The sequence below is a fragment of the Anguilla anguilla genome, chromosome 7 (genome assembly GCF_013347855.1).
Source record: "Anguilla anguilla isolate fAngAng1 chromosome 7, fAngAng1.pri, whole genome shotgun sequence".
Taxonomy (NCBI): Eukaryota; Metazoa; Chordata; class Actinopteri; order Anguilliformes; family Anguillidae; genus Anguilla; species Anguilla anguilla.
Genome location: NC_049207.1, coordinates 173,063 through 200,504, shown reverse-complemented (window position 1 = coordinate 200,504; position 27,442 = coordinate 173,063). Strand labels below are relative to the sequence as shown.

General features: G+C 45.1%; 1 protein-coding gene across 3 annotated transcripts; it reads right to left on the bottom strand.

The window, feature by feature from the left end:
* Positions 1 to 631: 631 nt before the first annotated feature.
* On the bottom strand, positions 632 to 27,442 carry LOC118231028 (solute carrier family 12 member 3-like). 3 transcript variants are annotated; one of them, XM_035424441.1, is made up of 28 exons: positions 26,390 to 27,441; positions 25,704 to 25,775; positions 23,764 to 24,134; positions 23,071 to 23,211; positions 22,746 to 22,821; positions 22,473 to 22,568; positions 22,179 to 22,318; positions 21,881 to 21,991; positions 20,411 to 20,522; positions 18,307 to 18,437; positions 17,493 to 17,577; positions 17,000 to 17,157; positions 16,687 to 16,794; positions 16,469 to 16,592; positions 16,259 to 16,360; positions 15,307 to 15,462; positions 13,829 to 13,928; positions 11,930 to 12,041; positions 11,140 to 11,274; positions 9,816 to 9,922; positions 9,292 to 9,374; positions 8,962 to 9,027; positions 8,006 to 8,110; positions 7,749 to 7,860; positions 2,583 to 2,669; positions 2,319 to 2,454; positions 1,351 to 1,418; positions 632 to 1,214 (listed from the first exon to the last, which is right to left on the bottom strand). In XM_035424441.1, the coding sequence occupies exons 3-28, from the start codon at positions 24,103 to 24,105 to the stop codon at positions 1,076 to 1,078; spliced, it is 3,132 nt and encodes a 1,043-aa protein (XP_035280332.1). In that variant the 5' UTR covers positions 24,106 to 24,134; positions 25,704 to 25,775; positions 26,390 to 27,441; the 3' UTR covers positions 632 to 1,075. The 3 variants fall into 3 exon arrangements, 2 of the variants coding, with proteins under 2 accessions (XP_035280332.1, XP_035280330.1); XM_035424439.1 differs by having other exon boundaries at positions 25,726 to 25,775; positions 26,390 to 27,440; XR_004765992.1 differs by lacking the exon at positions 632 to 1,214 and having other exon boundaries at positions 2,582 to 2,669; positions 25,726 to 25,775; positions 26,390 to 27,442.

Here is a 27,442-nt window from a genome sequence, read left to right as displayed (position 1 = left end):
GCGCTCGTGTTATAGACATGCGCTCTATGGCGCTCGTGTTAGACATACTCTACCCATGTACATGCTGTACTTCTTCCAGATCATTATTGTGACTATTTCTGTTTGTCACTCGTAGATTAAGTGGCAGTTCCCAATCAGGATTCTACAGTTTGTCAAGTAAATAAACAACTAAATGACTAACTCAATAAATAAATTAAATAAATAAATAAATTCACAAACTTTGATTGTGTAGCACTTTTAATGTGCAAGTCCAAGTTCTCCAAGTTTGTTTCAGAGATTAAATGAGAAAGAGTTTGGTGTATGGTAAAACAGAACTAGGACAGCAATGCATAGTAATGAAATGCATTAAAACATAATGAAAAGAGATTTAAAATAGTAAAAATGCGACTGAAGGAAATTAGAGGAAGTGTCATAAAATGGATTAGCATACAATAAAAAATAACAAAAAATCCCCAGATGAAATTAGCCTCCTGCAGGACCATGTTTGGGCTGTAAAATAAGTTATGCTGTGGGAAAATGTTTATTTGGATATGCTTATTATTGCTGAAACTGTTGATGGTTAATTAATTAAATACTGAATATTTTATCATAGGCTCATAAATTTAATCAGAAAAATTAGAGAAACAATTCATTCACATATATAATCAGGTTTATTAGGCATTCATTCAGAATATCCAACAACCTTTCTTCAGCTGTCTGCCTTTAAAATCAAGATTACAGCAAATCACTCATGTACAGAAATTTCAAATATTATAACAACCTGAAAAGACCAGATTTCTTAGCTTCATATTGCACATTAATTTCAGCTATGGCTTTTGTCTGTCAAATAGTTCAATCAAGTTTTCAGTCTGAAAAACACTTTCACACAAAGAAGCAGCTTTGCTTAGAAAATGTCACATAAACTGTTCAATTCTCTTAAAATTATTTAATTCTTGTTGCTTCCATACAGGGAATTCTTCAATGGCAGTGTCATCCTACAAGCCCCACCCCCTCACTGTCAGTGAGATAGCAGAACAGTTTGGGCTCCGCCCCCTCACTGGCAGTGAGATAGCAGAACAGTCTGGGCTCCGCCCCCTCACTGGCAGTAGAAGGTGAGCACATTCTGCTGGTTGCCGCGGATAAGCAGGGAGGGGCAGTGCAGCCCATAGGTCAGGGTGTCCAGCCAGGCCATGTAGAGCGAACTGGGACAGTCTGTCTGGGGTACTGGCAGGCTCCTAATACAACAGAGCAAGAGAAGTCAGTACACACACACACACACTCACTCACTCACACACACACTCACTCACTCACTCACTCACTCACACACGCACACACACACACTCACAGCTGGGATAGGCTGTGGATACTCACACTAATACCAGTGCAGCATGCTGGGAGTTCTTGCGAATAATCTCATTCAGCCTCACTTTCCTCTCCGACTGCAGAGTGGAAGGAGAGAGACAGTTAGGGTTAGTTTGGGGTTAAATCATGCAACTGCACTGAAAACACAAGAGTACAGAAAGACAGATGTGATGTTTTACACTCACACACACACACACACACACACATACAACTTTACTCTCACACACGCACACGCACACACACAGTGCTGCCCTAGCGTTCGCACACACACACGCACACACACAGTGCTGCCCTAGCATTCACACGCACACACACACACACACACACACACAGTACTGCCCTAGCGTTCACACACACACACACGCACACACACAGTGTTGCCCTAGCGTTCACACGCACACGCACGCACACACACACACACACACACACACACACACACACACACACACACACAGTACTGCCCTAGCGTTCACACACACACACGCACACACACAGTGTTGCCCTAGCGTTCACACGCACACGCACGCACACACACACGCACACACTCACACACTCTCACTCAGACACACACACAGTCACACGCACACGCACACACACACACACTCACACACACACACACACACACACTCTCACACGCACACACACAGTGTTGCCCTAGCGTTCACACGCACACGCACGCACACACACACGCACACACTCACACACTCTCACTCAGACACACACACAGTCACACTCACACACACACAGTCACACGCACACACACACACTCTCTCACACACACACACACACACACACACTGAGTCACACTCACACACACACACACACACACTCTCTCACACACACACACTCACACTCACACTCACACTCACACTCACACTCACACTCACACTCACACTCACACTCACACTCACACTCACACTCACACTCACACGCACACGCACACGCACACGCACACACGCACACACGCACACACGCACCTTCAGCCTCAGTGCCTCCAGGTCCTTGTCAGACACTTTCCAGGGACAGTCTCTCTTTAGGTCCTGTAGTACAGCCTCGCCGTGCAGTCCCTCCCTCAGCCTGAAGGGGGCAATAATGTCCTCAAACCGCTTCAGGCTGCAGAGCAGACAGAGGACAGCCATTTGGATTAACTGATCAACAGTAACTGCAGAAATCCACACTTCAGATCTGTTTCTGAGTGATTACATGTGGATTCATTGTGGGGGTGTGATGGAACTGGTTACTTTTTTGAGTTGGGGGGCCGTTCACTGTCTGTCATCACAATGACATCGTGGACATCCAGTCGAAACTTCTGCAGCAGCAAGACCATCCTGCAGAGAGTCAATCAAATCACAGCACTCATTACAATCAATCAAATTCAACATCATTGTTCTGATCTGTAACCAATCAAAGAGTTATTGCATTTTTCAGTAACCAACAAGATAGCAGAACAGCCACTGAAAAGCCTTCTGAGCAGCTGGTGCTGCCACTCACCCCATTAGTGATTAGTATGTGATTAGTGTGATTATTGTAATATTAAGGCTGTTATGGAGGTGATGTTGTATTAAGGCTGTTATGGAGGTGATGTGTTAAGGCTGTTATGGAGGTGATGTTGTATTAAGGCTGTTATGGAGGTGATGTGTTAAGGCTGTTATGGAGGTGATGTTGTATTAAGGCTGTTATGGAGGTGATGTGTTAAGGCTGTTATGGAGGTGGTGTTGTGTTAAGGCTGTGATGGAGGTGATGTTGTATTAAGGCTGTTATGGAGGTGGTGTTGTATTAAGGCTGTTATGGAGGTGGTGTGTTAAGGCTGTTATGGAGGTGATGTTGTATTAGGGCTGTTATGGAGGTGATGTTGTATTAAGGCTGTGATGGCGGTGATGTGGTATTAAGGCTGTTATGGAGGTGATGTTGTATTAAGCCTGTTATGGAGGTGATGTTGTATTAAGCCTGTTATGGAGGTGATGTTATATTAAGGCTGTGATGGAGGTGATGTTGTATTAAGGCTGTTATGGAGGTGATGTGTTAAGGCTGTTATGGAGGAGATGTTGTATTATGGCTGTGATGGAGGTGATGTTATATTAAGGCTGTGATGTTGTATTAAGGCTGTTATGGCGATGATGTTGTATTAAGGCTGTTATGGAGGTGATGTGTTAAGGCTGTTATGGAGGTGATGTTGTATTAAGGCTGTTATGGAGGTGATGTGTTAAGGCTGTTATGGAGGTGATGTGTTAAGGCTGTTATGGCGGTGATGTTGTATTAAGGCTGTTATGGCGGTGATGTTGTATTAAGGCTGTTATGGAGGTGATGTTGTATTAAGGCTGTGATGTTGTATTAAGGCTGTTATGGCGATGATGTTGTATTAAGGCTGTTATGGAGGAGATGTTGTATTAAGGCTGTTATGGAGGTGATGTGTTAAGGCTATTATGGAGGTGATGTTGTATTAAGGCTGTTATGGAGGTGATGTGTTAAGGCTGTTATGGAGGTGATGTGTTAAGGCTGTTATGGAGGTGATGTTGTATTAAGGCAGTTATGGAGGTGATGTGTTAAGGCTGTGATGGAGGTGATGTTGTATTAAGGCTGTTATGGAGGTGATGTGTTAAGGCTGTTATGGAGGTGATGTTGTATTAAGGCTGTGATGGAGGTGATGTTGTATTAAGGCTGTTATGGAGGTGATGTTATATTAAGGCTGTTATGGAGGTGTTGTATTAAGGCTGTTATGAAGGTGATGTTGTGTTAAGACTGTTATGGAGGTGATGTGTTAAGGCTGTTATGGAGGTGATGTTGTATTAAGGCTGTTATGGAGGTGATGTTGTATTAAGGCTGTTATGGAGGTGATGTTATATTAAGGCTGTTATGGAGGTGTTGTATTAAGGCTGTTATGAAGGTGATGTTGTATTAAGGCTGTTATGGAGGTGATGTTGTATTAAGGCTGTTATGGAGGTGATGTTGTATTAAGGCTGTTATGCCGGTGATGTTATATTAAGGCTGTTATGGAGGTGTTGTATTAAGGCTGTTATGAAGGTGATGTTGTGTTAAGACTGTTATGGAGGTGATGTGTTAAGGCTGTTATGGAGGTGATGTTGTATTAAGGCTGTTATGGAGGTGATGTTGTATTAAGGCTGTGATGTTGTATTAAGGCTGTTATGGCGGTGATGTTGTATTAAGGCTGTTATGGAGGTGATGTTGTATTAAGGCTGTTATGGAGGTGATGTTGTATTAAGGCTGTTATGGAGGTGATGTGTTAAGGCTGTTATGGAGGTGATGTTGTATTAAGGCTGTTATGGAGGTGATGTGTTAAGGCTGTGATGGAGGTGATGTGTTAAGGCTGTTATGGAGGTGGTGTTGTGTTAAGGCTGTGATGGAGGTGATGTTGTATTAAGGCTGTTATGGAGGTGGTGTTGTATTAAGGCTGTTATGGAGGTGGTGTGTTAAGGCTGTTATGGAGGTGATGTTGTATTAAGGCTGTTATGGAGGTGATGTTGTATTAAGGCTGTGATGGCGGTGATGTGGTATTAAGGCTGTTATGGAGGTGATGTGTTAAGGCTGTTATGGAGGTGATGTTGTATTAAGCCTGTTATGGAGGTGATGTTATATTAAGGCTGTGATGGAGGTGATGTTGTATTAAGGCTGTTATGGAGGTGATGTTGTATTAAGGCTGTTATGGAGGTGATGTGTTAAGGCTGTTATGGAGGAGATGTTGTATTATGGCTGTGATGGAGGTGATGTTATATTAAGGCTGTGATGTTGTATTAAGGCTGTTATGGAGGTGATGTTATATTAAGGCTGTTATGGAGGTGTTGTATTAAGGCTGTTATGAAGGTGATGTTGTGTTAAGACTGTTATGGAGGTGATGTGCTAAGGCTGTTATGGAGGTGATGTTGTATTAAGGCTGTTATGGAGGTGATGTGTTAAGGCTGTTATGGAGGTGATGTTGTATTAAGGCTGTTATGGAGGTGATGTGTTAAGGCTGTTATGGAGGTGATGTGTTAAGGCTGTTATGGAGGTGATGTTGTATTAAGGCAGTTATGGAGGTGATGTGTTAAGGCTGTGATGGAGGTGATGTTGTATTAAGGCTGTTATGGAGGTGATGTGTTAAGGCTGTTATGGAGGTGATGTTGTATTAAGGCTGTGATGGAGGTGATGTTGTATTAAGGCTGTTATGGAGGTGATGTTATATTAAGGCTGTTATGGAGGTGTTGTATTAAGGCTGTTATGAAGGTGATGTTGTGTTAAGACTGTTATGGAGGTGATGTGTTAAGGCTGTTATGGAGGTGATGTTGTATTAAGGCTGTTATGGAGGTGATGTTGTATTAAGGCTGTTATGCCGGTGATGTTATATTAAGGCTGTTATGGAGGTGTTGTATTAAGGCTGTTATGAAGGTGATGTTGTATTAAGGCTGTTATGGAGGTGATGTTGTATTAAGGCTGTTATGGAGGTGATGTTGTATTAAGGCTGTTATGCCGGTGATGTTATATTAAGGCTGTTATGGAGGTGTTGTATTAAGGCTGTTATGAAGGTGATGTTGTGTTAAGACTGTTATGGAGGTGATGTGTTAAGGCTGTTATGGAGGTGATGTTGTATTAAGGCTGTTATGGAGGTGATGTTGTATTAAGGCTGTGATGTTGTATTAAGGCTGTTATGGCGGTGATGTTGTATTAAGGCTGTTATGGAGGTGATGTTGTATTAAGGCTGTTATGGAGGAGATGTTGTATTAAGGCTGTTATGGAGGTGATGTGTTAAGGCTGTTATGGAGGTGATGTTGTATTAAGGCTGTTATGGAGGTGATGTGTTAAGGCTGTGATGGAGGTGATGTGTTAAGGCTGTTATGGAGGTGGTGTTGTGTTAAGGCTGTGATGGAGGTGATGTTGTATTAAGGCTGTTATGGAGGTGGTGTTGTATTAAGGCTGTTATGGAGGTGGTGTGTTAAGGCTGTTATGGAGGTGATGTTGTATTAAGGCTGTTATGGAGGTGATGTTGTATTAAGGCTGTGATGGCGGTGATGTGGTATTAAGGCTGTTATGGAGGTGATGTGTTAAGGCTGTTATGGAGGTGATGTTGTATTAAGCCTGTTATGGAGGTGATGTTATATTAAGGCTGTGATGGAGGTGATGTTGTATTAAGGCTGTTATGGAGGTGATGTTGTATTAAGGCTGTTATGGAGGTGATGTGTTAAGGCTGTTATGGAGGAGATGTTGTATTATGGCTGTGATGGAGGTGATGTTATATTAAGGCTGTGATGTTGTATTAAGGCTGTTATGGAGGTGATGTTATATTAAGGCTGTTATGGAGGTGTTGTATTAAGGCTGTTATGAAGGTGATGTTGTGTTAAGACTGTTATGGAGGTGATGTGCTAAGGCTGTTATGGAGGTGATGTTGTATTAAGGCTGTTATGGAGGTGATGTGTTAAGGCTGTTATGGAGGTGATGTTGTATTAAGGCTGTTATGGAGGTGATGTTGTATTAAGGCTGTTATGCCGGTGATGTTATATTAAGGCTGTTATGGAGGTGTTGTATTAAGGCTGTTATGAAGGTGATGTTGTATTAAGGCTGTTATGGAGGTGATGTTGTATTAAGGCTGTTATGGAGGTGATGTTGTATTAAGGCTGTTATGCCGGTGATGTTATATTAAGGCTGTTATGGAGGTGTTGTATTAAGGCTGTTATGGAGGAGATGTTGTGTTAAGACTGTTATGGAGGTGATGTGTTAAGGCTGTTATGAAGGTGATGTTGTGTTAAGACTGTTATGGAGGTGATGTGTTAAGGCTGTTATGGAGGTGATGTTGTATTAAGGCTGTTATGGAGGTGATGTTGTATTAAGGCTGTGATGTTGTATTAAGGCTGTTATGGCGGTGATGTTGTATTAAGGCTGTTATGGAGGTGATGTTGTATTAAGGCTGTTATGGAGGAGATGTTGTATTAAGGCTGTTATGGAGGTGATGTGTTAAGGCTGTTATGGAGGTGATGTTGTATTAAGGCTGTTATGGAGGTGATGTGTTAAGGCTGTGATGGAGGTGATGTGTTAAGGCTGTTATGGAGGTGTTGTATTAAGGCTGTTATGGAGGTGATGTGTTAAGACTGTTATGGAGGTGATGTGTATGTGTTAAGGCTGTTATGGAGGTGATGTGTTAAGGCTGTTATGGAGGTGATGTTGTATTAAGGCTGTTATGGAGGTGATGTTGTATTAAGGCAGTTATGGAGGTGATGTGTTAAGGCTGTGATGGAGGAGATGTTGTATTAAGGCTGTGATGGAGGTGATGTTGTATAAAGGCTGTTATGGATGTGATGTTATATTAAGGCTGTTATGGATGTTAGGACCTGGTTTTGGGTCAGACCGTAACAGGGTAAATGATAAGGGAAATGGGTAGGGAAACATACTGCAAACTGAAACACGTACTACAGCACACTCACTCTTTGTGTTGGTCCTCCATGCTGTGCTGATCACCCACGATGAAAACACGCACCTTACTCAATCGCCAACGGCGTCTACGTGTCAACAGGTATGGTATCAAGAGCGTCAGCCCTGAAACAGAGAGATAGAATGAGAGAGTATGAGACCTGTAAGTCTGACTTATAAGTTGGTCATTACATATAGTTTGAGTATGTGTATGGTGTGTGTGTGCGTGTGTGTGTGTGTGTGTTTGGTCATTACATATGGTCACTCTCACCCCCATCATCAGAGATCCAGTACACATCAATGGTCTTCTTCCCCTGTTTGTTCTGGAAGACTGTGCGGATCTGTACAGTGGGACCAACATCCCCATTCCTGTCCTCTGAGAGAGAGAAGCAGCAAGGTTACTACAGGGAACAGCTGAAACAGAGGGGATGGGGTTACTACAGGGAACAGCTGAAACAGAGGGGATGGGGTTACTACAGAGAACAGCTGAAACAGAGGGGATGGGGTTACTACAGGGAACAGCTGAAACAGAGGGGATGGGGTTACTACAGAGAACAGCTGAAACAGAGGGGGTGGGGTTACTACAGAGAACAGCTGAAACAGAGGGGGTGGGGTTACTACAGAGAACAGCTGAAACAGAGGGGATGGGGTTACTACAGAGAACAGCTGAAACAGAGGGGGTGGCGTATGTGTGTGTGTGTGTGGCAGTGTGTGTGAGTGTGAGTGTGTGTGTGTGTGTGTGTGTGAGAGTGTGTAAGTGTGTGTGTGTGTGTGTGTGTGCCTGTGTGTGTGCATGTGTGTGTGTGTGAGAGTGTGAGAGTGTGTGTGTGCCTGTGTGTGTGAGTGTGAGTGTGTGTGTGTGTGAGTGTGAGTGTGTGTGAGTGTGAGTGTGTGTGTGTGAGTGTGAGTGTGAGTGTGAGTGTGTGTGTGCCTGTGTGTATGAGTGTGAGTGTGAGTGTGTGTGTGCCTGTGAGTGTGTGTGAGAGTGTGTGTGAGTGTGTGTGTGTGTGAGTGTGAGTGTGAGTGTGTGTGTGAGTGTGCCTGTGTGTGTGTGTGTGAGTGTGTGTGCGCCTGTGTGTGAGTGTGAGTGTGAGCCTGTGTGTGTGTGTGCCTGTGTGTGTGTATGAGTGTGTGTGTGTGAGTGTGAATGTGTGAGTGTGTGTGTGTGAGTGTGAGTGTGTGTGAGTGTGAGTATGTGTGTGTGTGTGTGTGAGAGAGTGTTTATACCCGAGTTTCTCCCTGGTGCTGCTTGCTCGGGGGCCGTTGTGCTTTCAGTTTCAAAGGCATGGTTCACTGGCACAAAACAGAGTGTTATAGCACATATTTGCACACACACAATCTCTCACAGTCACACACACACACACAATCTCTCATAGTCACACACACTTACACACACAATCTATTACAGACACACACACACACACTGACACAAACACGTGTACAGAGAAACATACACACACATTTTCACACAAACACATGCAGACACATACACACTTGCACACACACACATATGCATATACACACCAACACACATGCATATACAAAAAACATGGACACCTTCTCCTTCAATCTCTTCTGAGATGTCAAGTCCATCCATCATCCTTAGCAAACACACACCATAATTGGAGTCAAATGTATCACTGAAAGAGAAGGATTACATTAGGAAGCTTGTTAAATGTCAATACCAACAACCAACCTGAAACTTTAATTATTAACCTTATCGCTGCTCTAAATGCTGCTCTAACCACTGCTCCACACTGCTGCTCTGACCACTGCTGCACACTGCTGCTCTGACCACTGCTCCATACTGATGCTCTGTCCACTGCTCCACACTGCTGCTCTGATCACTGCTCCACACTGCTGCTCTGACCACTGCTCCACACTGCTGCTCTGACCACTGCTCCACACTGCTGCTCTGACCACTGCTCCACACTGCTGCTCTGATCACTGCTCTACACTGCTGCTCTCATCACTGCTCCACACTGCTTCTCTGACCACTGCTCCACACTGCTGCTCTCATCACTGCTCCCACAGATAGAAATTCTGCAGATCAGCATTTTGTTTAAACCAAAACTACTCACGATATGGTGGTAATGTAGTCCTCCATGCTGTGGGGGGAGCACTCTTGCCAGTTGGTCTTGAATCCCATGATGAGGGTATTTGGCTTCAGTTTTCCCAGACCAGTGGCCTGTGGAACAAGAGATGGCTTTACTGTTGCTTAAAGGAGGCAAGGAAGAGAAGAAGTGCAGTAGAGAGAGAATGATAAAAATAAAGCCAGAGAGAGAAACAAGAGGGACTGCATAAGAGAGGGAGTGCAAGAGCACAAGAGAGATGGAGAGAAGGAAAGAGAGAGGAAGAGGGAGAATACAAGAGAGGGATAGAGAAAGTGTGGGAGCTGGAGAGAAGGGGAAGAGATAAAGAGAGAGAAAGAAAGAGAGAGAGAGAGAGGATGGTTCTGTTGTCACCCATAGAACAAGGGCTACAGTAGAACCTGTCTGTCTTAGAAAAATTCTGCCAGTCCTGGGCCCTGGCAGTACACTTAAAAAAGACCAAAATAATGATTTAAAAAACAGGCTAGGTCTCAGAGAAGCAGATACGTTTTCATCTTCTCTAACAGAATATTGAAAACAAAACCAGGTCAAAACCTAGCATATGGCTGGACTGGCTGACCAATGGTGTAACTTCACTCACTCAGTCACTCAGTCAGTCACAGACATTCGCGTTTGTAGGGCTGGCCCCGCTGTTGCGGTCCAGCCAAAAACCATAAATGACACATATCTTGGTCTGAAAATCAATACTCTAAAAGACAAAACCAAAACAACATTTTATGTGTATGTATATATATATATATATATATATATATATATATATATATGTGTGTGTGTGTATATATACACACACATCGCCCGTACATTATTTATGGATTTAATTGTTTATTTATTTTTCTCCATTCTATTTATTTTATGTATTATTATATGATTATTTGCTATTAACATCATCAGCATTATTATAATTACCATTTATACTGATTTTTGTGATGTACTTTTATTTATTTATTACTATCATTATCATTATTTATTTATATATTTATTTTATTCCCCCATTCTTATTTCTCAATCCCCAAATCAGAGGGAAGTTCTTGTTTCAATGTATGGTTACTGTTCATGTGTTTCTAGTCTTTGATGTTTACATAAAAGGATATAAATATTGTTCTATGTTAAATGTATGTTGTTTTTTTATGACATTGTATGCTTTGGCAATATGAAATGTAATGTTTTGTGATGCCAATAAAGCAAATTGAATTGAATTGAATTGAATTGCGAGAGAGAGAGAGGGAATGAGAGGGAAAGAAAGCGCGAGGGAGAGAGAGTGAAGGAGAGAGAGAGAGAGAGGGAGTGAGGGTACCTGCAGAAGATGGCTGGCTCCCTCCCGGAGGTTGTCGCTGGTGATGGGCGTGTAGAAAGCGCGCACTTTCCTGTGGTTCAGCCACTTGACCAGCCTCGCAACATTACGCTGTGGCAGCACAGCCGTACCATCCTCCTGAAACACAAAACTAACACTCAGAAATATGAACAGAGAGAGACACAACCCCATTATGGGAAAATCTACAACTGTCCTAAATTCTCCTGTTTCTGCTGTCACTCAAATACCAAGTACCCCACCTCTCTCTCTCTCTGTACCCCACCTCTCTCTCTCTGTCACTCACCTCTTTATCTACCCCACCTCTCTCTCTGTACCCCACCTCTCTCTCTCTGTCACTCACCTCTATCTACCCCACCTCTCTCCCTGTACCCCACCTCTCTCTCTCTGTCACTCACCTCTTTATCTACCCCAGTTCTCTCTCTGTACCCCACCTCTCTCTCTCTCTCTCTGTATCTCCTCGTCTCCCTATCTGCCCCCTAAATAAAATAAAGAGTGATGTCTTTACGATAATGGAAACACTATGAAATTGTTAACCCTGCTTTTATTGACCGCTACAAGGAAAGAAATTATTACCCACAAAGAGAACAATGAAAACTGAACAGAAAGTTATTCATTAACAGAAAACCATTTTAACCTGTAAATGAAAAGATGGAAGAGGACAGAGTAGCTTTGAGTTCTGATTCTATATTATCAATCTCAATGTTGTTATTTAATCTTGAAATTGCATTGGCAATATTATTTGTATATTACACGTATATTACACTGTACACACCATCAGGATGTCCCCACAAATCATGAGGCTGATATTTTTTGTGAAAGACCCAACAAAATCCACCAGTGCTGGGCGAAGATTTGGGGGTCCAGTCAGGACCAAACACTGAGGCCTGGGGGGGGTTATAGAGAGAGAGAGAAAGAGAGAGGGGGGGTAGAGACTGATCAGATAAATTTGGAGGGATAGGTATCCCTACTGGATCCTACAGGTTTCAACTGTCCATAGCCTGCAACCTTCATCACTTATATGTATGATTACATTAATTATTCAAACTCTTTAATATTATTTTTATTTTATCGATTTTTCTTGAAGCTGGCAATGCTGTTTGGGGGCCGCTACGGGCCATGTAATACATTCGTAGTGTATAGTCCCATAGTATAAATAATCATAGGCATGTTAGACTTTCTTTTGGCAATGGGATTGGGTTTCTTCATTGAGCGCTTATCCTTTTCATTAGGGCACAAGTATCTTGTGTTTATTATAAATAAATAAAAACTGTTAATGTCACAATTACTTCAAAAGAGATAGTTCACTATAATATTATTGCAGTTTAGATCATTTTCAAGCAGTTTGGAGTTACTTGAAGTCTATTTTCCTGCTTTAGTCTGCCAACCTGTCAATGTTCCTGAAGCCACTGTTGTAAAGCTAGTAGGTCATAATTATCTAAAAGATCTTTAGACACACACAAAACTGGCTCAATCAAAAACATACAGTAAAACTGAAATTATATTTGAAAACAGAACTCCAAAAAGTGAACTATGATAAACTGTACAATGCTTCCTATCATTAATTTGTCAAGGGAAGTAACAGCATGAACTGAAGATGTTTCAAGTTGAGTTTTTTCAGCAGAACAAAGGGGCATAACCCTAAAATTTGGGGTGTGGTACAGACAGATAGGTGGGGGGCACAGAGAGGTGGGGGCACAGAGAGAGAGGTGGGGGGCACAGACAGAGAGGTGGGGGCACAGACAAACAGAGAGGTGGGGGGCACAGAGAGGTGGGGGTACAGAGAGAGAGGTGGGGGGCATAGAGAGGTGGGGGGCATAGACAAACAGAGAGGTGGGGGGCACAGAGAGGTGGGGGTACAGAGAGAGAGGTGGGGGGCATAGAGAGGTGGGGGGCACAGACAAACAGAGAGGTGGGGGGCACAGAGAGGTGGGGGTACAGAGAGAGAGGTGGGGGGCATAGAGAGGTGGGGGGCACAGACAAACAGAGAGGTGGGGGGCACAGAGAGAGAGGTGGGGGGCACAGACAAACAGAGAGGTGGGGGGCACAGAGAGAGAGGTGGGGGTACAGAGAGAGAGGTGGGGGGCATAGAGAGGTGGGGGGCACAGACAAACAGAGAGGTGGGGGGCACAGAGAGGTGGGGGTACAGAGAGAGAGGTGGGGGCACAGACAAACAGAGAGGTGGGGGGCACAGAGAGGTGGGGGTACAGAGAGAGAGGTGGGGGGCATAGAGAGGTGGGGGGCACAGACAGAGAGGTGGGGGACAGAGAGAGAGGTGGGGGGCACAGGCAGACAGAGAGGTGGGGGTAGAGAGAGAGGTGGGGGGCACAGACAGACAGAGAGATGGGGGTACAGAGAGAGAGGTGGGGGGCACAGACAGACAGAGAGATGGGGGTACAGAGAGAGAGGTGGGGGGCACAGACAGACAGAGAGATGGGGGTACAGAGAGAGAGGTGGGGGTACAGAGAAAGAGGTGGGTGCACAGACAGACAGAGAGGTGGGGGGCACAGACAGACAGAGAGATGGGGGTACAGAGAGAGAGGTGGAGGGCACAGACAGAGAGGTTGGGGTACAGAGAGAGAGGTGGGGGCACAGACAGACAGAGAGGTTGGGGGAGAAGAGTTGAAAAAAGATTGAGAGCAAGAGAGGGCTGAAAGTGACCTTTCCTCCACACCTGAAGTTCTTGACGTGGTCTTCCACCCCTGCGAGGGAGACGGAGTAAGACAGAGCCATGTTGTAGGTGCCAGCCTGCACAGATGACCCCCAGTTCACCTCTAGAGAGAAAGAGAAAGATGTATTTATCAGAACATGAACATGAAACGTTTGCTTCTGGTTTTGCTCTAGTATCAGACCTGAGCCCTGGACGAGTATTTGGGCGTATTTTTTAGAATACCGACCTTAGGTGCAAATATTACATTATACTATACACCCTACACCATGCAAGTAAAAATCAGATCACCAGGGAGATTCAAACTGGTGTTGAATGAGCCGAAGGGGAAAGCACACAGGGCATTAAGGGTTCAGGAGTCAGCATTTAAACTTTGCACGGAATCTTTAAATCATTTACTTTCTCAATAACCTTGTATGAAAGATAAGGGATTGGGATTGATTCAAAGAATAACATACTGTTAGTCACCCAAAATCTTCTGCGTCACGACAGTTCTGTACAATGATGTGGAAGGCACAGAAGTAAACAGCACACCCAAATGTGAATGTGTATTAATGGAGATCGATAAATACAATCAATCAACATTGTGAAGAGAGAAACTGTCAATTAAGATGTATATATAGCGGTTCACAGGGCTGTGTTAGCGGTTCACAGGGCTGTGTTAGCGGTTCACAGGGCTGTGTTAGCGGTTCACAGGGCTGTGTTAGCGGTTCACAGGACTGTGTTAGCGGTTCACAGGGCTGTGTTAGCGTGTCACAGGACTGTGTTAGCGGTTCACAGGGCTGTGTTAGCGTGTCACAGGGCTGTGTTAGCGGGTCAGAGGGCTGTGTTAGCGGGTCAGAGGGCTGTGTTAGTGGGTCAGAGGGCTGTGTTAGCGGTTCACAGGGCTGTGTTAGCGGTTCACAGGGCTGTGTTAGTGGTTCACAGGACTGTGTTAGCGGTTCACAGGGCTGTGTTAGCGGTTCACAGGGCTGTGTTAGCGGTTCACAGGACTGTGTTAGTGGTTCACAGGGCTGTGTTAGCGTGTCAGAGGGCTGTGTTAGCGGGTCACAGGGCGGTGTTAGCGGGTCACAGGGCTGTGTTAGCGGGTCAGAGGGCTGTGTTAGCGGGTCAGAGGGCTGTGTTAGCGGGTCACAGGGCTGTGTTAGTGGGTCACAGGGCGGTGTTAGCAGTTCTCATCCTGCTCTGTTATGCAGTCCATTTAGCCTGAATGTGACCGAGACACAAACTTCACACATCTATGTGGAGGTTCAGTCTGCAGTGGGAATTGCCTGATCTGACCCGGTTTACTGTAGATTACAGAGAAATAGATTTTACCTGATTTGACACATATTATGAAAAACATCACACATTTTTAATGGGCAAGAACATCTATTTTGCTGTAGATTATTTCCAGAGTACCAATTGATTAATACATAATTCCATCTGAATTATGCATTATGAACTGACACACCCGTTTTACATTTTTATAAATACCATCTCACCTGGTTTCTTGTATGACACATATCCCAAGAGGAAGAGGATGATGCTGAAGCTTATGAGGGCAGCCCACCATGTGAGCAAGAACATCAGCACCACAGAGATGATCGCCCCAAACAGCGCAGTCCAGTGACTGTAGTACCTGAACGAAGGCCTCCATCCTGCAGGGCACAACAGCAGCATTTACCTGCTGTAACATCTCTGTGATGATTTACTTTCTGTAACATCTCTGTGATGATTTACCTGCTTGGACACCTCTGTGATGATTTACTTTCTGTAACATCTCTGTAATGATTTACCTGCTGTGACACCTCTGTGATGATTTACTTTCTGTAACATCTCTGTGATGATTTACCTGCTGTAACATCTCTGTGATGATTTACTTTCTGTAACATCTCTGTGATGATTTACCTGCTGTAACATCTCTGTGATGATTTACTTTCTGTAACATCTCTGTGATGATTTACCTGCTGTAACATCTCTGTGATGATTTACTTTCTGTAACAGCTCTGTGATGATTTACCTGCTGTACAATCTCTGTGAGGATTTACCTGCTGTAACATCTCTATAATGATTTACCTGCTGTGACATCGCTAATTATGTACATACCGTATCGTCTCTGCAATGATTTATCTGATGTAACAACTCTGTAATGTTTAACATTTTTAAAACCTCAGCTATCTGAATTGTGCAGCGCAATATGGATTCTGTAGCAATGGCTCTAATCAGGTTTACACTAACTGATTCGGCATGCTCTATATGGGAAATCAGCTGGTGAGGGGTGGATCATGACATGTGATTGGTCACATTTGTTGCTCGGATGGGTGTGGGGATTATCTGAGCAGGCTGATTGGTGGAGATTATCATCTGAACACACTGATAGGTTGAGGTTATTATCTCAGCACGCTGATTGGTAGAGGTTATTATCTGAGTAGGCTGATTTGTGGATGTTCATACCAGGGGAGTTGGTGATGGAGGCGTGAAAGCAGCTGAAGTTGATGAGGGCGTAGGAGCAGAGGAAGAAGTTGGAGATGAGAGGGGCGATGGCATTGAGCTGGGCTGGAGGAGAAAGGAGGCTCGCAGTCAATAGTTCAGCCTTCCAATATCTGCTCTAAAACATTATTAAATTCTCCATTCTTAAAATGTCCCTCTTCTCTTAGAACCCACCAATCAGAATAAAAGCCACAGCAATCAGATAGGTGAGAAAGTAGGCACGGAGCGGCTCATCATTTTTTCCATAACCCTTTGCAAAGAAGCCAATGTAGGGGTAGATATTATCCTTGCATAGACACTGAAAGAGAGAGAGACAGAGTGAGAGTCAGACTGATAAAGAGTGAGATTAATGTGCTTGTGAGAGTGTTTGCGTGTGAGTTAACGTGCTTTACCTGAAAGACTTTGGGGGCGGAGACTAGGAAGGCGAGGGCTGATGATAGGCTGGCAGCAAAGATCCCTGCAGTGATGAGAGGCCCAAATCCAGAGACCATACTGAGCACCTGGAAGAGAAGACCAACAGGTTCATCTTCAATATAACCTACAGCTTACCTGTGAGATCTGTTACAATACACAGGCAGCCCACACACCTGGGGCTGTGGAACACAGTCAGCACACACACATCTGTGGACTGTGCAACACAGGCAGCACACACACCTGGGACTGTGCAACACAGGCAGCACACAAACCTGGGACTGTGAAACGCACCTGGAAGTTGTTGGCCAGCCCAAAGGAGCAGGTGTGTGTGACCTCGCAATGAGAGAAGTTCCAGCCCAAACTGCAGGCCACACCTTCACACACTGCAGAGGAGTTCAGCTCCAAGCTGTCATTCAGGCTGCCTGAGGCATCCCGGAGCACACTGCCCCCTGCAGGAGGGGAGGTACATTCAGGAATGGTGTCTGTCTTTTTTTTTCCTGCTTTTTTTTTTACTGGCGGCCAATTTGGGGCTGAACATGTCTAATTCCCACCCTAATTTGAAATGTCCAATTACGCATTTGCAACTGGAGCCACATTCAAGCGTGATCCAGAGAAACCAGCCACAATCGGTGCTGACGTGGTCTGGATTCAATCCAAGACTTTCCCATGTGTTTTAATGTAATAATGTATAAATGTGATGCAACAGGCAAAGAATGTGGGCATGGCAGAAATTCAGGATGTCTTCAAGAGGAATTGGGGAATACTGGTTACCATGGTTACTTACCTATGGTAGCTGAAATTCCCAGGTAGCTGACTGTAGTCCAGAATATGGCCATCAAAGTACCCTTAGGAATTGCTGTTTCTGGATCCTGAACCCACACACACATACATAGATTAGTTTGCTGGATCTGTGCTTGTAGTTTAGATTAGTGTGCTGGATCTGTGCTTGTAGTTTAGATTAGTGTGCTGGATCTGTGCTTGTAGTTTAATGTGTTGGATCTGTGCTCGTAGTTTAGATTAGTTTTCTGGATCTGTGCTTGTAGTTTAGATTAAAGAAGATTGGTCTTGACTAGATGGGCTGGTGGAGACAGCACATGCACCTGGGTTGCTTTAACTAATCACTCCAGGTGCTTAAAGGTGTGTTTCTCTCCACAGTTTGAGGTCAAGACCGGGAGCACACACTGAGAGAGCGTGTTTTGATTTTTGTTTTTTGTTTCGTTTAGTTTGTCTGAACATTACGAAGAAAGTAAACTGTCACTGAAAAGTAGGAGGAGCTGGTTTGGCAAAAAGAGGGCCAGTTACGAGTGGCATGCTGGAAAGCGCTCGCTCTGTTTTACTTTCTTTTGTCTTTGTTATATTAGTTTGTTGTTTTTGTTTATTGTTTTTCGCCTGGAAACTGTGAGGAGGAAGGGTGAAGGTGTTTAAGGTTGGTGTGGGTGTGCTCCCTCTCTCTCCATATGGCAACTAACGGTGTTTCCCGGAATTGGCACATCTCCCTCCCAGGGGTGTCACACCGGCGTGTGACAAGTTGTTATGTAGTTTGTATGTAGTGTGTACTGTATGTACTGTTACATGTATATAGGGTAAAATATATGGACCTTCAGATCTCCACAGATGTTTGCACCAGACAGGATACCGATGGCAGAGGGGAAGAAAATGGCAAACATCTGGAAGAAGTTCCCCTCCGGACCCCTCCAGTCTGGCAGCAGGTTGGTCAGGAAGATTTCACCTGACACAGGCAATACAAACATGTCACCTGACACAGGTAATACAAACACGTCACCTGACACAGGTAATACAAACATTTCACTGGACACAGGCAATACAAACACGTCACCTGACACAGGTAATACAAGCATTTCACCTGACACAGGTAATAAAAACATTTCACCTGACACAGGAAATATAAAACGTTTAACCTTAGTGTTTAACCCTTAGCCCCCCTGGCCTCAACGCAGATTGCTGTATATTAGCGCCCTCAGCGCACATTAGCACCCTCAGCGCACATTAGCTTTCCCAGCGCACATTAGCGCCCTCAGTACACATTAGCACTCTCAGCGCACATTAGCACCCTCAGCGCACATTAGCGCCCTCAGCGCACATTAGCACCCTCAGCGCACATTAGCCCTCACAGCGCACATTAGCCTTCCCAGCGCACATTAGCCCTCACAGCGCACATTAGCCTTCCCAGCGCACATTAGCACCCTCAGCGCACATTAGCCCTCACAGCGCACATTAGCCCTCACAGCGCACATTAGCCTTCCCAGCGCACATTAGCACCCTCAGCGCACATTAGCCCTCACAGTGCACATTAGCGCCCTCAGCACACATTAGCCCTCACAGCGCACATTAGCCTTCCCAGCGCACATTAGCACCCTCAGCGCACATTAGCCCTCACAGTGCACATTAGCGCCCTCAGCACACATTAGCGCCCTCAGCACACATTAGCCTTCCCAGCACACATTAGCCCTCACAGTGCACATTAGCCCTCACAGCGCACATTAGCCTTCTCAGCGCACATTAGCCCTCACAGCGCACATTAGCCCTCACAGCGCACATTAGCCCTCACAGCGCACATTAGCCCTCACAGCGCACATTAGCGCCCTCAGCGCACATTAGCCCTCACAGCGCACATTAGCCCTCACAGCGCACATTAGCCCTCACAGCGCACATTAGCGCCCTCAGCGCACATTAGCCCTCACAGCGCACATTAGCCCTCACAGCGCACATTAGCCCTCACAGCGCACATTAGCCCTCACAGCGCACATTAGCGCCCTCAGCGCACATTAGCCCTCACAGCACACATTAGCCTTCCCAGCACACATTAGCCTTCCCAGCGCACATTAGCCTTCCCAGCGCACATTAACCCTCACAGCGCACATTAGCCTTCTCAGCACACATTAGCACCCTCAGTGCACATTAGCGCCCTCAGTACACATTAGCGCCCTCAGTACACATTAGCCCTCACAGCGCACATTAGCCCTCACAGCGCACATTAGCCCTCACAGCACACATTAGCCTTCCCAGCGCACATTAGCCTTCACAGCACACATTAGCCTTCCCAGCGCACATTAGCCCTCACAGCGCACATTAGCCTTCTCAGCACACATTAGCCTTCTCAGCACACATTAGCCCTCACAGTGCACATTAGCCCTCACAGTGCACATTAGCCCTCACAGCACACATTAGCCTTCCCAGCGCACATTAGCCCTCACAGCGCACATTAGCCTTCCCAGCGCACATTAGCCCTCACAGCGCACATTAGCCTTCTCAGCACACATTAGCACCCTCAGTGCACATTAGCGCCCTCAGTACACATTAGCGCCCTCAGTACACATTAGCCCTCACAGCGCACATTAGCCCTCACAGCGCACATTAGCCCTCACAGCACACATCAGCCCTCACAGTGCACATTAGCGCCCTCAGCGCACATTAGCCCTCACAGCGCACATTAGCGCCCTCAGCGCACATTAGCCCTCACAGCGCACATTAGCCCTCACAGCACACATTAGCCTTCCCAGCGCACATTAGCCCTCACAGCGCACATTAGCCTTCCCAGCGCACATTAGCCCTCACAGCGCACATTAGCCTTCTCAGCACACATTAGCCCTCACAGCGCACATTAGCCCTCACAGTGCACATTAGCCTTCCCAGCGCACATTAGCGCCCTCAATGCTCCCGCTCCCCAGGACCCACACTCACGGCGGTAGCTGAAGAAGCCCATGGCCTGCTTCTCAGTCGAGGCGGGAATCACAGTTCCCACAAAGTAATTTGTGAAGGACAGGAGGAGCACTAGGAAGAACAGGATCTGAGTCTGAAAGCAACCAAATCCTCACCATTAGAAACGGCGGCACACAGCAATGTGCACACCTCACCTGCACACGGTACAATTCAGCACACAGAGTCTATAAAGTACTTTGTGTATGTCTGCATAGGTACACTCTATACATACAGGTCCATTCATGTTTACAGTAAAATGCTTGTAAAGGATTTCAAAAAAGTCAGGTAGACATACTGGCAATGGCAATACCTCATTATTTAATCCCATAAAATAAGAGGATAAGAGGTTTTTCCCTCCACTAAATTCCTAAATGGTTTTTCACTAGCAACATTGCTGCCTTTTTCAGGATTTTTTGCTGTGTGTGTAAAAGTGTCTGCGTGTGTATGTGCACAGGTTGTGCATGCACATGTTTCCATGTGTGTGTTCAGTACATGTGCCTTTTGCATGTTTGTATGCACATGTTTACATTACATTTATTTGGCAGACACTTTTATCCAAAGTGACATACAATAAGTGTATACCGACGGTCATTGGAACAACTACAAAACACAGGTCTGATAAGGTACAATACTCATTTTGTACAGTTATTCATAGCCAACATTACTCTGACCTAACCTATGCCAAGTCAAACTAGGAGCCATGACAAGCTACAACATCAAGACAATGATACAAGGCACAATCGGTGCTGGATGGAGGTACATGTAACATGAGTGGCAAAGGAGGTATATGTGTAGCATGAAAGAGGGGGACTGAAGTGTTTAAATGTGCATGTGCTTGAACGTGCATGTGTATGTGTGCATGTGCAGGTTTACCGTGGTATGTGTGCATGTGCAGGTTTACAGTAGTATGTGTGCATGTGCAGGTTTACCGTGGTATGCGTGCATGTGCAGGTTTACCGTGGTATGTGTGCATGTGCAGGTTTACCGTGGTATGTGTGCATGTGCAGGTTTACCGTGGTATGTGTGCATGTGCAGGTTTACAGTGGTATGTGTGCATGTGTGCGTTTACCGTGGTATGTGTGCATGTGTAAGTTTACAGTAGTATGTGTGCATGTGCAGGTTTACCGTGGTATGTGTACATGTGTGGGTTTACCGTGGTATGTGTGCATGTGCAGGTTTACCGTGGTATGTGTGCATGTGCAGGTTTACCGTGGTATGTGTGCATGTGTAGGTTTACAGTGGCGTGTGTGCATGTGTAAGTTTACAGCAGTACGTGTGCACGTGCGGGTTTACAGCGGTATGTGTACATGTGTAGGTTTACAGTGGTACGTGTGCACGTGCGGGTTTACAGCAGTACGTGTGCACGTGTGGGTTTACAGCAGTACGTGTGCACGTGCGGGTTTACAGCAGTACGTGTGCACGTGCGGGTTTACAGTGGTCACACAGTCCTACCTTGGCCTCCCACTCCATTCCAGCCAATGAAATGAGAAGAAGCAGTGTGACTGTGGCTACGCCCACAATTCGCACATCATTGATTGGGTCTACTATAACTGCACCATACTCCTGCAAAACACAGTGCCAGTCATAGTCACAACCATCCTGGAACACAGCACTGACAATCAGAACAGGAAATCTGAATAAAAAACTGCTTGTGATGTACATTATTGTTTATAAAATCATTATAAGCAGAAATATGTATGAATTGGCAATAATAAGACATCGATTGATGGGTAAAATGATGGGCTCTTACGATGAGAAGGTCACGGACAGTTTCAGAAAACCCCACAGTGTTCATGGCGCAGGCCAGCGCGTTGGCGAAGGAGAAGACCATGCCTATCGGGCCCCCCATCTCTGGGCCCAGAGTGCGAGAGATCATGAAATAGGCGCCCCCTGGTGGAGTGGAAGCATGGTGCTCAGATGAGAAACAGCAGCTCCCAGAACACATCACCTATTCACAAGGGGGGGGGGGGGGGCTTACCTGAGGAGACTTACCTATTCACAGAGGGGGGAGGGGCTTACTTGAGGAGACGGGGGAGGGGCGTACCTGAGGAGACTTTCCCATTGCTTGCGATGGCAGACACAGACAGTGCAGTTATCGAGGTGACGATGACAGACATGGAGATGATGACCCAAGTGAGAACTGGGTAAGGGGGGGGCAGAGGGGCATATGAGATCATAAGGATTATTCTTCCAGAGAGGGAAACAGAAAGATTGAGAGTGAGAGAGACATGGAGAGAATAAGAGTGTAATACAGAGAGGGAGACAGAAAGCGATGGAAAGAGAGAAAGAAAGAATAAGTGAAAGAGAGGGGACTCACTGATGCCTGCTTGAGAGGTGATCCAGGGCAAACGCAGGAACAAAATCACCCCCCAGATATTCAGCATACAGCGGATCTACAACCAGCACAGTCAGCAAGTTAAACACAGTCACCAGCACAGTCACCAGCACACAGCAGATCTACAGCCAGCACAGTCAGCAAGTTAAACAGTCACTAGTACAGCAACCAATGCAATATAGTCAACACATCAACCACAGTCACTATGAAACAGTCATGAGAGCGGAGTGTGTGTGAACACCTTTACTAATTACACCGCAATGTTTATAATTCACTGTTTCCATCTGAAATGAATGGCGTTCCTCACCATAACCCCAGTTACCCAGCCAAAGCGAACAGGCTGGCTGTTTTGTTGAGATCGGTCCTCATGTTGTGAATGCTGCTGCTCCTGGTTTCCGGCGTAACCGTCTACTCCAAGGTCCTCCATTGAACTCCCGGTCTCTCCATCCTATAGTACAGCGACATCACGAACACAAATAATCTCATTGCACTGTGACAGTACACACTCCAACTCCCTCATTCTACAGTAACATCACACTCACTACTAACTCCACTACTCCACACACATTAACTCTGATATGTAACACAATTACACAAACACTAATATTCTTGCATTTTTATAAAGCAACAGTGAAAGGACAGGTCAAATAATACGAATAATAAGGTGGTGAGAATAATGTAAGAGTAAGGAGAGAATGTTAGAGTAAGGTCAGAGTATGGAGAGAGTAATGTCAGAGTAAGGTCCAGGTAAAGTCAGAGTAAGATCAGAGTAAGGTCAGAGTAATGTAAGAGTAAGGTCAGAGTAATTTCCGAGTAATGTAAGAGTAAGGTCAGGGTAAGGTCAGAGTAATGTAAGAGTAAGGTCAGGGTAAGGTCTGAGTAAGGTCAGAGTATTGTAAGAGTAAGGTCATGGTAAGGCCAGAGAAATTTCAGAGTAAGGTCTGAGTAATGTAAGAGTAAGGTCAGGCTTAGGTCAGAGTAATGCAAGTAAGGTCAGTACATCCATCACTTTGCGGAGAGTTTCCAGAGATGGCCGACTGCGTCTGTTGCGGCCCGTTGCCATGGTGTTGGTGTAGAAGTCCAGTGTGGGCACAGCGTCGATGGTGCTGTAGAGGGTGGGCCGGCGGGAGTCCTGCCGCTCTGACACACCGTCCGATGCCTCCGTTTCCATGGTGACCATGGTAGGTAGTACAAGGCCATCAGTGTTGTTGCTGAGATTCATGTTCAGCGTGCGGCCATCACCATGGCTACAGGAGTACCGAGGTGGAGCTTCCTCGCTGACAGAGAAACGTCCGTGCTGTGAGCCAGCCGGCCACTCAGGACCAGATATGCGCTGCCCCATCACACTCTCAGGCAGTGGGAGATCTGTAACTGCACACACCCAACAGAGTGTAACTGTACACACCCGACAGAGTGTAACTGTACACACCCGACAGAGTGCAACTGTACACACCCAACAGAGTGTAACTGTACACACCCAACAAAGTGTAACTGCACACACCCAACAGAGTGTAACTGTACACACCCGACAGAGTGTAACTGTACACACCCGACAGAGTGTAACTGCACACACCCAACAGAGTGTAACTGTACACACCCAACAGAGTGTAACTGTACACACCCAACAGAGTGTAACTGTACACACCCGACAGAGTGTAACTGTACACACCCGACAGAGTGTAACTGTACACACCCAACAGAGTGTAACTGCACACACCCAAAAGAGTGTAACTGTACACACCCAACAGAGCGTAACTGTACACACCCAAAAGAGTGTAACTGTACACACCCAACAGAGTGTAACTGTACACACCCAACAGAGTGTAACTGCACACACCCAACAGAGTGTAACTGTACACACCCAACAGAGTGTAACTGTACACACCCGTCTCTCTCTCTCTCTCTCTCTACAGGAGTACAGAGTGTAACTGTACACACCCGTCTCTCTCTCTCTCTCTCTCTACAGGAGAACAGAGTGTAACTGTACACACCCATCTCTCTCTCTCTCTACAAGAGAACAGAGTGTAACTGTACACACCCGTCTCTCTCTCTCTCTACAAGAGAACAGAGTATAACTGCACACACCCGTCTCTCTCTCTCTCTCTCTCTACAGGAGAACAGAGTGTAACTGTACACACCCGTCTCTCTCTCTCTCTACAAGAGAACAGAGTGTAACTGCACACACCCGTCTCTCTCTCTCTCTACAAGAGAACAGAGTGTAACTGCACACACCCGTCTCTCTCTCTCTCTCTCTCTCTACAGGAGAACAGAGTGTAACTGTACACACCCGTGTCTCTCTCTCTCTACAGGAGAACAGAGTGTAACTGTACACACCCGTCTCTCTCTCTCTCTCTCTCTCTTTCTCTCTCTCTCTCTCTACAGGAGAACAGAGTGTAACTGTACACACCCGTCTCTGTCTCTCTCTACAGGAGAACAGAGTGTAACTGTACACACCCGTCTCTCTCTCTCTACAGGAGAACAGAGTATAACTGCACACACCCGTGTCTCTCTCTCTCTCTCTCTCTCTCTCTCTCTCTCTCCAGGAGAAACAGTGTAAATGCACACATGCATCTCTCTCTACAGGCGACCAAAGATTTTAATAGTCCTTAGGGATACGTCCTTTGGTCAGGTTTATATTTGGCTTTGTTACTTCCTGAAAGCCAGACACATTTCTGTCTTATCGATTCATTGACTAAGACCGAAGCTTTATCTGCTTGCATGTTGTAACCACTATGTGAACACAATTAACTAACCATTATAACTATATATTATCTCTGTACTCTACAAAGAACCAAAAGAGTACTAGTGGTGAAACGTCTTTTGCTATAGTTTCTGGTATGAATTTCTCTACATTAACAACCGTGTTTAAAAAGCTTACTCATTTCACAGTGGAATTCACCTTTACATTTACATTTAGGTATTTACTACTGAATGACTTACATAAATGAGACTGGACACCAACCTTTATCTAATTTCGACGTATGCCACCTCCTTCTGCTGAAAAAACTCAACCTGGAAAATAATTTAATCAAAATGTATTAATTTACCTTGCCCTGAGCCTGAAGAGAACAAATGGTCTTAAAGAAGCATTAGCTGCAGAACCATGGTGCTATTAAACAGCCATGAGCTGGGGGGTCAAGGGGAAGCAGGGTTAGTAAAATCACTCTGTTAATACACTGGACAGAAAAATCACAGCATTTTTCAAATATACAGGCAACAGTACGGGATGGTAACTGAACTGTGTTTGTATTGAACGCATAGTTAATAGTTTGTCAGGGTAGCTGATGTGTAAATTGTAATTTATTCTGAGATGGTACGCTGTTAGACTACTGGCTCTTAGCGCTGTGTAGTTCCTGCTACTGATACACGTGGCCTATTGAAAATAGGTACACAGTTTAAGCCATTCCACAGCGGAGTGCATCCTAACTGGACGCAATGTGTCCAATACAACGCAGCTCGATAAAATGAACGCAATATTACATTAAATTTAACCTGTAGGCTAATATACGCTACACTCCTGCAATGCTCGTCATATTAACATCTGACTGGTTGATTTCACTTTATTCATACTGATCAGCGTTTTAAATTTTACATCCGATACGATACATAAGGACAGTTTTTCTTACCTCTCTGAGACGATTCGATTCACGACGTGAACAGGTGTCCCAATCGAAACGGTGCAGGCAAAGCAGGTGTGCGTATCGCTGAAAAAAGATTCTCGTGTTGCCACGCAGATAAGTGGTGTTAAATGTTCTAATTGCAACGGCCAGAATTTATATCTGAGGAGGTTGCACCCTCACACGCCCCTTATCTTACCTGACACTGGACAGGTGGGGGAAGACCGTTCCTTCCTTTACCCCCTCCAATCTCGCAAGCGATGTCAAACGGAATTAAATATTGGCCGCTGAATACCAGCGCCTTAAATTTAGTGTACTCACTTTAGTGTACTAAGATTTAAGGCAATGTAGGCCTATAGTAGGCTAGTATAATAATTTAATATATAGGGCTATTCATATATTTTAATTGATCTTACCATTTAGAGATCTATTCGTATAAGAACTAAACGCAATGTATTTGTATGCGCAGAAACGGGGAACTTTCTTGTCCTTTCTGAGGGAAAAGAATCTTCGGAATCTTCTGGTTAAATCAATAACGCAGCGTTTATGCGCTTGTTGCTACACTAAGGACTTCTAGGCTATCTGCAGTTATCAGTGTTGGGGTGTTATGGTCTTATTATCTCAGAGCTCGGAGATATCTGTGACTCTTAGTGGTATTATCAATGATAGTTGTGACAAGTGCTGTTATCGGTGGTATCTATGGGTTTTAGTGCTGTTATCGGTTGCCTATTAGCCTGTTGTCATTATTAGGCTACAGCAACGTTATCACTCTAATGCAATATGATACTGTTAATTGTTATTATCTGGATTAGCATTATCTGTTATTATTGACCGTAGTGTCTTCATTAGTTTTATTACTGTCGTTCATGACAAACAGTTCAAACAGAGGAATAGTACAAATAACGGTACAATAACTATAATGTAATTCCCTGTTGTTTTGACCAGTTTAGAAATAACGGAAATGTAAGCGAATTCCCTGCCAACGTCACCACTATCACACTTTACTAGATCTGGGGTTCTGATCGATCCAGACAAAATCGTGAATAAGGTAATGCGTTTGCT

What these genes read in the sequence shown, in the direction of transcription:
- LOC118231028 (XM_035424441.1), bottom strand. Translation starts at nt 24,105, where the DNA reads ATGGGGCAGCGCATATCTGGTCCTGAGTGGCCGGCTGGCTCACAGCAC. An exon ending in GGGCTTCTTCAGCTACCGCC is followed by an intron (nt 18,438 to 20,410) that starts GTGAGTGTGGGT and finishes TGCCTGTGTCAG; the next exon opens with GTGAAATCTTCCTGACCAAC. An exon ending in GACTACATTACCACCATATC is followed by an intron (nt 9,375 to 9,815) that starts GTGAGTAGTTTT and finishes CTTCTCTTTCAG; the next exon opens with TGATACATTTGACTCCAATT.